Raw genomic sequence first — 11,074 nt, 5'->3', positions numbered from 1 at the left:
GAATCCCCTGATAAATCATGGCTAGCGCTCATTTATCTGTCTTTTCCTTAGGTACCGTCTTTGGATCCTTGAGTTCGATTGATTCCCAAACCGCATGCGCCTGCATAAGTACTTTCATCTTTATGGCCCAGGTGGTGTAGTTTAATTTTGTAAGCATTGGAATACTCAGCCCGATGGAGCCTTCTCTGGTCTTGTTAGCCTCCATCCTGTGTGACCTCACAGGTGGTGAATGCTGCTCTTATACCAGATATAGGATGTAGAGTATGCAATATGTAAACACAGTAAACTGAACACGATATGTTTTGCATGGAAAGTCTGCAAATCGGGTTAACTAGATAAAGATACAAAAAGAAATATTTAAAGGAACAGAACACTACACCAAAATCTCATTCACACAACTGTCATGAGACAACGGTTCAAAATATACCCGTTGTCCCAAAAAATCAAACCACGGGGTTTTCTTCGCTATGAAAAAACAGTTGTCTTGCTTTCCATCCAACAACGTTTATAGAGGTTTTTGCACACTATTGTCTAAGCTTTTCGATTTGACTTATTTAGACAACTGTGATTTCATGGACTGTTGTTTATGACTATTTTAAACAAGCGTGAACCAATGTTGTATGTCCAAAAACTCATTCTATCTTAAGACAACTGTTATTTTACGAATTGTTGTTTGTAACCCTTTTACATAATGTTGCATGCATGTTGTATGTACAAAAATTCATTCCATCTTAAGACAACAGTTTTTGACAAGTCCGTTGTCTAATTTAGACAATGGTTTACTAAAACTGATATCTTAGACTCTATCAAACAATGGATTTAAAATACCATTGTAGAAAGCAAAGTTCATAGACAATGGTTATTAACATTATGGGATAATAGAGGTTCATACAACAGTTTACTGATTAGCAAAAGAAACCGTTGTCTATACAGCAAAGATGGAAAAAAAAATTGACTTGCACATATTACATATCCCAACCCTGCTGTACACAAACCAACAATAAGATGTCCAATCTGAATAAACCCAAACCAACAGATATAATACCATAAATCAGCCAAAGGTCCAACCAACAACAAACTAGAGATCCTCAATCAAAATTGTAAGCCATTCCTCAAAATTGGCAAACCATACACTTTCAATTAAACAAGACAGAGATTTCAAATTACATTGTTCCATATATACAAGACAGAGTTGTTTAGTAGTGAATATTACAATGAAAATGGAAACACAATCCTTGTTTACTGCCTTTGGTAACATGCATGCTGCTTAGCCATAATTTTGCACGCCTTGACAACCGCCGTATGCTGGTAATTCTGCATAAACACAAAAACAAGTGATCAACATTAATTTGCACAAGTTTGATGTGGAAAATTTTATAATTTATCCTCTGCAGTAGATAACATATCTCCAAGCCCTGTTTCTGCAGTAGAAGCTAGCCATACTTGTATGTCCGCCGAATGATTATTTTTGCTATGATAAAATCATCATCTATTATAAGAAGAGCATCAACCAGCAGCATTCACAAATTGAAAACTCAGTCAACTAGATGATGATTTTATCACGGCAAAAGTAATCTCATCAAGGGGTTCACGAGCAGTACACATGGATAATGGGAGCTTCACCTACAAAAAGAATAAAGTGAGCGGTACATGGACTCAAGTATCTATAAATAATTATATATATTACCACTATGGAAGTTGAATCCATTCTTCTTCCTCTCGCATATAGCTAGTATTTTCATCGTCCAGTTCATCAACATTCGGGAACACGGGCAACTGCAGCTCATTCTCAAGTTCTATTTCTACAGAGCCTTCATTTTCATCATCACAGTGGTCATAAAAGTTCTTTTCCGGGACTTTCAACACCACAGACCAAAATTTTTCAAGAGTATCATCAATGTAGCAAACTTGCTTAACATGTTTCCCTAGAACAAAAGGATCATTTGAAAATCCTAATTTATTTAAATTAACCAATGTATATCCCAACTCATCAACCTTAACCCCTTTGTTCATATCTACCCAATTGCAACGAAATATAGGGACTCTAAAATTATTATAGTCTAGCTCCCATATACTTGTTATAACTCCATAATAGGTATGTGAAGTATGTTCAACAGATTTAAATTTTTCGGAAAGCATTAATGTATCTGCAACAACACAAACACCACTACACTGTACTTGTCTATTATTATCACGCTCCTTGGTGCTATAAATAACCCCGCTGATTTTATAACCACTAAACGTAGGAACATTCTTGTTAGGCCCTTCTGCCATCCACCTTATATCATCACCTATGCTATTATGGTCATGGAGCAATTCCGTCTCAATCTGTACAATAAAAAAAATTAAACAATTTTTTTAGGTCTGTGTTTTTATTTTTTATTGGATGTCTTCGACTTCTTATATTACTTGTCTGTATTGTTTTTAATCAGGACTACGTAACAAGGTAATAAACACATAAATAAAACTTACCTTTTTCCTGAACCATTCGGGGAATTGTTCATTCTGCTTGGTTTTTAGCCACACCTCGTCATTTTCATGCTGCTGGTATCTTAGCATTAAAGATGCCATATGTTCACTACAAGTAAAATCAATTGCTTCAATATATTTACCGAATTGCAGATAATGAGAAAATAACAAAATGCACACACACACACACATATGTTAGTAACTTACTCAAAATATTGCCTCATGTGATTGCTATTTTGCAGAACACATAAGTGTGCTAGATGCAATTCCTCTTTGCTTGGCTTGATCATTGTCGCACCAGATAAAGGTTTGCTTATTGCATTTTGCTCATGCCTATCATTTTTTGGCAAACCTATGGTAGCTTCTTCAAAATTGACCAAACGTTCAACGGCCTCTTCGGCAACATATGCCTCGGCAATACAACCTTCGGGATGAGCAGCATTTCGAACATATACTTTAAACGCCTTCATATATCTCTCAAAAGGATACATCCAACGTAGAAAGATTGGCCCGCAAAGCTTAACCTCTCTCACAAGATGAATTGAGAGATGGATCATGACATCGAAGAACGAAGGGGGAAAGTGTTTTTCCAGCTGGCATAATGTTTCCACCAACTGAGATTGCATATTTTCCAATTTATCTACATCGATGACTTTGCTGCAAATTGCCTTGAAGAAAAGGCAAAACCTTATTATTGTGCACCTGACTTTTTTGTGCAGTACCGACCGAATCGCAATTGGAAGCAAATGATGCAATATTGTGTGGCAATCATGAGATTTCATTCCAACAAGCCGAAGTTTTTCCATATTTACAAGATTCTTGATATTTGAACAAAATCCATCCGGTAACTTCATTTGAAGAAATGATGAGCAAACTACCTTCTTTTCAGCATTTGATAAGTTCCATGCAGCCAAAGGTACCTTCTCTTTCTTTCCGGGAGTTTTTGGCCTTAGCTCCATTCTTATTCCCATTTCTGCCATATCGAGACGGACTGACTCCCTATCTTTTGTCTTTCCGGGAATATTTAGCAAAGTTCCAAGTAAAGCCTCACATATATTTTTCTCGATGTGCATCACATCGAGAACATGCCTAACTGGCAAAAATTTCCAATACTCAAGTTGAAAGAAGATAGATAACTTCTTCCAAACTGGTCTAGCATCACCTTTCTTCCGTTTATGTTGGCGTTGTGTCTTACCAAAGACATGGTCCCTTAGATGTTGTACTCTTTCAAAAACCTGCTCACCAGTTAATGGAATAGGACCAGCACCTGTCTCAACGCTATTATCAAAAGCTGCCTTTTGCTTTCTATACGGATGATGACGAGGCAACCACCTCCTATGCCTCATAACTACCGTCTTCCGATAGTGAACCAGCCTAGTAGCCTCTGTTTTATCAACACAAACAATACAAGCATTATATCCTTTAACTACATGTCCCGACAAGTTCCCCAAGGCCGGATAGTCACTTATTGTCCATAATAATATGCCCCTAAGTACGAAAGACTCTTGTCTATATGCGTCGTACACTTGTTTCCCGCGCCACAACTCCTGCAGATCTTCAATAAGTGGTTGAAGGAACACATCTATATCATTTCCAGGCTCGGTCGGTCCTGATATTAACAAGCAAAGCATAATGTACCTTCTTTTCATACAGAGCCAAGGTGGAAGGTTGTAAACCGATAGCAAAACTGGCCAACTTGAGTGATCAGTACGGTTTCCATGAAAAGGATTGAAACCGTCGGCGGATAAAGCTAACCGGAGGTTTCTACTCTCCGATGCAAAATCAGGCCACTTTTGATCGACATCCTTCCATGTTTGCGAGTCTGCTGGATGCCTCATTTTACCATCTTGTTGTCGTTCGGTCTCATGCCAAGTCATGTCCTTCGCAATCGCTGGTGTATTGAACAAATTTCTTATTCTTGGTATCAAGGGGAAATACCATAAGACCTTAGCAGGGACTCCTTCTTGTTCTTCTCCTTTCTTATTCAGTTTCCATCTAGAGGCCTTACATATGCGACAAGTAGTCTCATCTTCATCTTGTGGCCCACGATATAGTAGACAATTATTCGGGCATGCGTGTATCTTATCATAACCCATTCCTAATGCACATAAGGTTTTCTTCGCTTCATTGAAAGAAGAAGGGACATTGTTGCCTTCTGACTAACTACCAAACCAAAACAATCAGCAACAACTACATAATCTATTAGCAATTAGTAACTAATTAAGCTTATCACAAACCCAAATTCCCAATGTGCATCACTTCAAACAATTAATTGCAGAGGTGACTAATTAAAAATTATGACTAACTAATTAAACAATTAACTAATTAAGATTATGACTAACTAATTAAACAATTAACTAATTAAGATTATGACTAACTAATTAAACAATTAACTATTAAGCTTATCACTTCAAACAATTAATTGCAGAGGTGAGCTTGTGTTAGAGCTTAAACCACTGAAACAATGGAGGAACCCTAAAACACTAAAAAGATAATTTAGGTTACGGATTTACCTAAAATGGAGGTCTCTGCGATGGAGGTCGAGGTTCGATGGGGGAGGTTGAGCTTGAGGTCGAGGTGCGATGGAGGAGGTGCGAAGCAGCTTGAGGTCGAGGTCGAGCTTGAGGTCGAGGTCGATGGAGGTTCGAGGAGGTCGAGGTGCGATGGAGCCGCCACGAATCACGATGGAGAGTACAGGAGGGGATAAGATGAGGAGTAATGAATGACCTAATTTTGACTTCAATTATTATGTTCTCATTCAGACATAACAAAGCTCAATGATTGGGTTGTTAAAATTTTAAATAATCCTTAAATTATGTCCAAGAATGTCAAAATCAATTAAATCCAAATAAAAATCGACTTATGGATAGTCATTTACAAATTTTATCGATGTTAATATCGACTTATTGTAGTCATGTACAAATTTTATCGGAAAATAATCAACTCTTCTTGTTCGTCTTTTTAACAGAAATCCGGTAAAAGCTGTAGTCCCTGACACGGGTACTACTACCCAGTTGACTTAATTAATTTCTGAAATGGATTTGTCAACGATCCAACCGTACGGATGTTAATATCGACTTATTGTAGTCATGTACAAATTTTATCGGAAAATAATCAACTCTTCTTGTTCGTCTTTTTAACAGAAATCCGGTAAAAGCTGTAGTCCCTGACACGGGTACTACTACCCAGTTGACTTAATTAATTTCTGAAATGGATTTGTCAACGATCCAACCGTACGGATGTTAATATCGACTTATTGCAGTCATGTACAAATTTTATCGGAAAATAATCAACTCTTCTTGTTCGTCTTTTTAACAGAAATCCGGTAAAAGCTGTAGTCCCTGACACGGGTACTACTACCCAGTTGACTTAATTAATTTCTGAAATGGATTTGTCAACGATCCAACCGTACGGATGTTAATATCGACTTAGTGTAGTCATGTACAGATTTTATCGGAAAATAATCAACTCTTCTTGTTCGTCTTTTTAACAGAAATCCGGTAAAAGCTGTAGTCCCTGACACGGGTACTACTACCCAGTTGACTTAATTAATTTATAAAATGGATTTGTCAACGATCCAACCGTACGGATGTTAATATCGACTTAGTGTAGTCATGTACAGATTTTATCGGAAAATAATCAACTCTTCTTGTTCGTCTTTTTAACAGAAATCCGGTAAAAGCTGTAGTCCCTGACACGGGTACTACTACCCAGTTGACTTAATTAATTTATAAAATGGATTTGTCAACGATCCAACCGTACGGATGTTAATATCGACTTAGTGTAGTCATGTACAGATTTTATCGGAAAATAATCAACTCTTCTTGTTCGTCTTTTTAACAGAAATCCGGTAAAAGCTGTAGTCCCTGACACGGGTACTACTACCCAGTTGACTTAATTAATTTATAAAATGGATTTGTCAACGATCCAACCGTACGGATGTTAATATCGACTTAGTGTAGTCATGTACAGATTTTATCGGAAAATAATCAACTCTTCTTGTTCGTCTTTTTAACAGAAATCCGGTAAAAGCTGTAGTCCCTTACACGGGTACTACTACCCAGTTGACTTAATTAATTTATAAAATGGATTTGTCAACGATCCAACCGTACGGATGTTAATATCGACTTAGTGTAGTCATGTACAGATTTTATCGGAAAATAATCAACTCTTCTTGTTCGTCTTTTTAACAGAAATCCGGTAAAAGCTGTAGTCCCTGACACGGGTACTACTACCCAGTTGACTTAATTAATTTATAAAATGGATTTGTCAACGATCCAACCGTACGGATGTTAATATCGACTTAGTGTAGTCATGTACAGATTTTATCGGAAAATAATCAACTCTTCTTGTTCGTCTTTTTAACAGAAATCCGGTAAAAGCTGTAGTCCCTGACACGGGTACTACTACCCAGTTGACTTAATTAATTTATAAAATGGATTTGTCAACGATCCAACCGTACGGATGTTAATATCGACTTAGTGTAGTCATGTACAGATTTTATCGGAAAATAATCAACTCTTCTTGTTCGTCTTTTTAACAGAAATCCGGTAAAAGCTGTAGTCCCTGACACGGGTACTACTACCCAGTTGACTTAATTAATTTATAAAATGGATTTGTCAACGATCCAACCGTACGGATGTTAATATCGACTTAGTGTAGTCATGTACAGATTTTATCGGAAAATAATCAACTCTTCTTGTTCGTCTTTTTAACAGAAATCCGGTAAAAGCTGTAGTCCCTGACACGGGTACTACTACCCAGTTGACTTAATTAATTTATAAAATGGATTTGTCAACGATCCAACCGTACGGATGTTAATATCGACTTAGTGTAGTCATGTACAGATTTTATCGGAAAATAATCAACTCTTCTTGTTCGTCTTTTTAACAGAAATCCGGTAAAAGCTGTAGTCCCTGACACGGGTACTACTACCCAGTTGACTTAATTAATTTATAAAATGGATTTGTCAACGATCCAACCGTACGGATGTTAATATCGACTTAGTGTAGTCATGTACAGATTTTATCGGAAAATAATCAACTCTTCTTGTTCGTCTTTTTAACAGAAATCCGGTAAAAGCTGTAGTCCCTGACACGGGTACTACTACCCAGTTGACTTAATTAATTTATAAAATGGATTTGTCAACGATCCAACCGTACGGATGTTAATATCGACTTAGTGTAGTCATGTACAGATTTTATCGGAAAATAATCAACTCTTCTTGTTCATCTTTTTAACAGAAATCCGGTAAAAGCTGTAGTCCCTGACACGGGTACTACTACCCAGTTGACTTAATTAATTTCTGAAATGGATTTGTCAACGATCCAACCGTACGGATGTTAATATCGACTTAGTGTAGTCATGTACAGATTTTATCGGAAAATAATCAACTCTTCTTGTTCGTCTTTTTAACAGAAATCCGGTAAAAGCTGTAGTCCCTGACACGGGTACTACTACCCAGTTGACTTAATTAATTTATAAAATGGATTTGTCAACGATCCAACCGTACGGATGTTAATATCGACTTAGTGTAGTCATGTACAGATTTTATCGGAAAATAATCAACTCTTCTTGTTCGTCTTTTTAACAGAAATCCGGTAAAAGCTGTAGTCCCTGACACGGGTACTACTACCCAGTTGACTTAATTAATTTATAAAATGGATTTGTCAACGATCCAACCGTACGGATGTTAATATCGACTTAGTGTAGTCATGTACAGATTTTATCGGAAAATAATCAACTCTTCTTGTTCGTCTTTTTAACAGAAATCCGGTAAAAGCTGTAGTCCCTTACACGGGTACTACTACCCAGTTGACTTAATTAATTTATAAAATGGATTTGTCAACGATCCAACCGTACGGATGTTAATATCGACTTAGTGTAGTCATGTACAGATTTTATCGGAAAATAATCAACTCTTCTTGTTCGTCTTTTTAACAGAAATCCGGTAAAAGCTGTAGTCCCTGACACGGGTACTACTACCCAGTTGACTTAATTAATTTATAAAATGGATTTGTCAACGATCCAACCGTACGGATGTTAATATCGACTTAGTGTAGTCATGTACAGATTTTATCGGAAAATAATCAACTCTTCTTGTTCGTCTTTTTAACAGAAATCCGGTAAAAGCTGTAGTCCCTGACACGGGTACTACTACCCAGTTGACTTAATTAATTTATAAAATGGATTTGTCAACGATCCAACCGTACGGATGTTAATATCGACTTAGTGTAGTCATGTACAGATTTTATCGGAAAATAATCAACTCTTCTTGTTCGTCTTTTTAACAGAAATCCGGTAAAAGCTGTAGTCCCTGACACGGGTACTACTACCCAGTTGACTTAATTAATTTATAAAATGGATTTGTCAACGATCCAACCGTACGGATGTTAATATCGACTTAGTGTAGTCATGTACAGATTTTATCGGAAAATAATCAACTCTTCTTGTTCGTCTTTTTAACAGAAATCCGGTAAAAGCTGTAGTCCCTGACACGGGTACTACTACCCAGTTGACTTAATTAATTTATAAAATGGATTTGTCAACGATCCAACCGTACGGATGTTAATATCGACTTAGTGTAGTCATGTACAGATTTTATCGGAAAATAATCAACTCTTCTTGTTCGTCTTTTTAACAGAAATCCGGTAAAAGCTGTAGTCCCTGACACGGGTACTACTACCCAGTTGACTTAATTAATTTATAAAATGGATTTGTCAACGATCCAACCGTACGGATGTTAATATCGACTTAGTGTAGTCATGTACAGATTTTATCGGAAAATAATCAACTCTTCTTGTTCGTCTTTTTAACAGAAATCCGGTAAAAGCTGTAGTCCCTGACACGGGTACTACTACCCAGTTGACTTAATTAATTTATAAAATGGATTTGTCAACGATCCAACCGTACGGATGTTAATATCGACTTAGTGTAGTCATGTACAGATTTTATCGGAAAATAATCAACTCTTCTTGTTCGTCTTTTTAACAGAAATCCGGTAAAAGCTGTAGTCCCTGACACGGGTACTACTACCCAGTTGACTTAATTAATTTATAAAATGGATTTGTCAACGATCCAACCGTACGGATGTTAATATCGACTTAGTGTAGTCATGTACATATTTTATCGGAAAATAATCAACTCTTCTTGTTCGTCTTTTTAACAGAAATCCGGTAAAAGCTGTAGTCCCTGACACGGGTACTACTACCCAGTTGACTTAATTAATTTCTGAAATGGATTTGTCAACGATCCAACCGTACGGATGTTAATATCGACTTATTGTAGTCATGTACAAATTTTATCGGAAAATAATCAACTCTTCTTGTTCGTCTTTTTAATAGAAATCCGGTAAAAGCTGTAGTCCCTGACACGGGTACTACTACCCAGTTGACTTAATTAATTTATAATATGGATTTGTCAACGATCCAACCGTACGGATGTTAATATCGACTTAGTGTAGTCATGTACAGATTTTATCGGAAAATATAAGATGTTTAAAATAAAGTCATCTTTTTAACGAAACACTGAACCGAATAAAAATCTTCTAATCGAAATTATTAACTAAACAATTGTAACAAAGTATGTCTAACAAGAGTTTTTCAGACAAGATAATTTAATTTTTAAAAATTAAAATATATTAAAAGACATTACATACCGTTAGATTGAGGTACTATCTCAAATCAGCACCGTTCATTTGATTTTTCATTTCCCCCCAATCAAAAATTGTCTCCCACCTTGGCTTCGCGGTGTTTATTTTACCAGTTTACATTCACAATTTCATTTTTCATTTTCATTTTATCACACGCGACAACGGCGATCACAGGCGACAACGGCGATCACAGGCGACAACGGCGATTACTCAACCTAGCATCACACGCGACAAGGGCGATTACTCAACCGTTTAATCACTGGTATGGGCTTAAACCCTAGAACCCTAGCGTCCCTGATTTTATCTTTTGTATTTGGGGTTTTTTCATCTTATGTATTTAGGGGTTGTAGAGTATATGATATTTTGGGTATCTTCATTCCGATTATATGCGTCCTTTGCATGCATTTTGTCACTCACTCTTGATTTTGAGTCCCTGATTTTATGTATTTAGGGGTTTTGGGTTTCTATTTTGAATATATGATGGTTGTGGGTTTCGATTTTGAGTCCCCGATTTCATGTATTTAGGGGTTGTGGGTTTCGATTTTGAGAAATGCATTTTGTGGATTTTGAATATATGATGCTGCTTGTGGGTGTTGATTTTGTGGGTTTTCACTATGCTTGTGGGGTTTTGAATATATGATGCTGCTTGTGGGTGTTGATTTTGTTGATTTTTTGGGTTTTCACTATGCTTGTGGGGTGTTCTATGCTTGTGGGGTGTTCTATTTTGTTGATTTTGTGGTTTTCACTATGCTTGTGGGTGTTGATTTTGTATTTTCACTATGCTTGTGAGTCCCTGATTTCATGTGTTCGGTGTGCTCTGGAGGTGAAATGTCGGGGTCTGTGATCGTCCTTTTTATTCAGTAAGTTTCTCCACAATTTTTTTTTAATATCTCATAGTTAGTCTGTGGCTCCAGAAACGATTTTTTTTTAATCTCTCATATTTTTATATGTAGC

The 11,074-nt window shown here is 36.7% G+C and overlaps 1 protein-coding gene across 1 annotated transcript; it reads right to left on the bottom strand.

Moving 5' to 3' along the window:
- Positions 1–2,672: 2,672 nt before the first annotated feature.
- On the bottom strand, positions 2,673–4,565 carry LOC141709300 (uncharacterized). The gene has a single exon (XM_074513007.1). The coding sequence runs from the start codon at positions 4,563–4,565 to the stop codon at positions 2,673–2,675; it is 1,893 nt and encodes a 630-aa protein (XP_074369108.1).
- Between the last annotated feature and the right edge of the window lie 6,509 nt (positions 4,566–11,074).

The sequence above is a fragment of the Apium graveolens genome, chromosome 1, assembly GCF_009905375.1.
Source record: "Apium graveolens cultivar Ventura chromosome 1, ASM990537v1, whole genome shotgun sequence".
NCBI classification, from domain to species: Eukaryota; Viridiplantae; Streptophyta; class Magnoliopsida; order Apiales; family Apiaceae; genus Apium; species Apium graveolens.
Note: the sequence above shows the minus strand (reverse complement) of the source record. Positions and strands in the feature narration are given on the sequence as shown.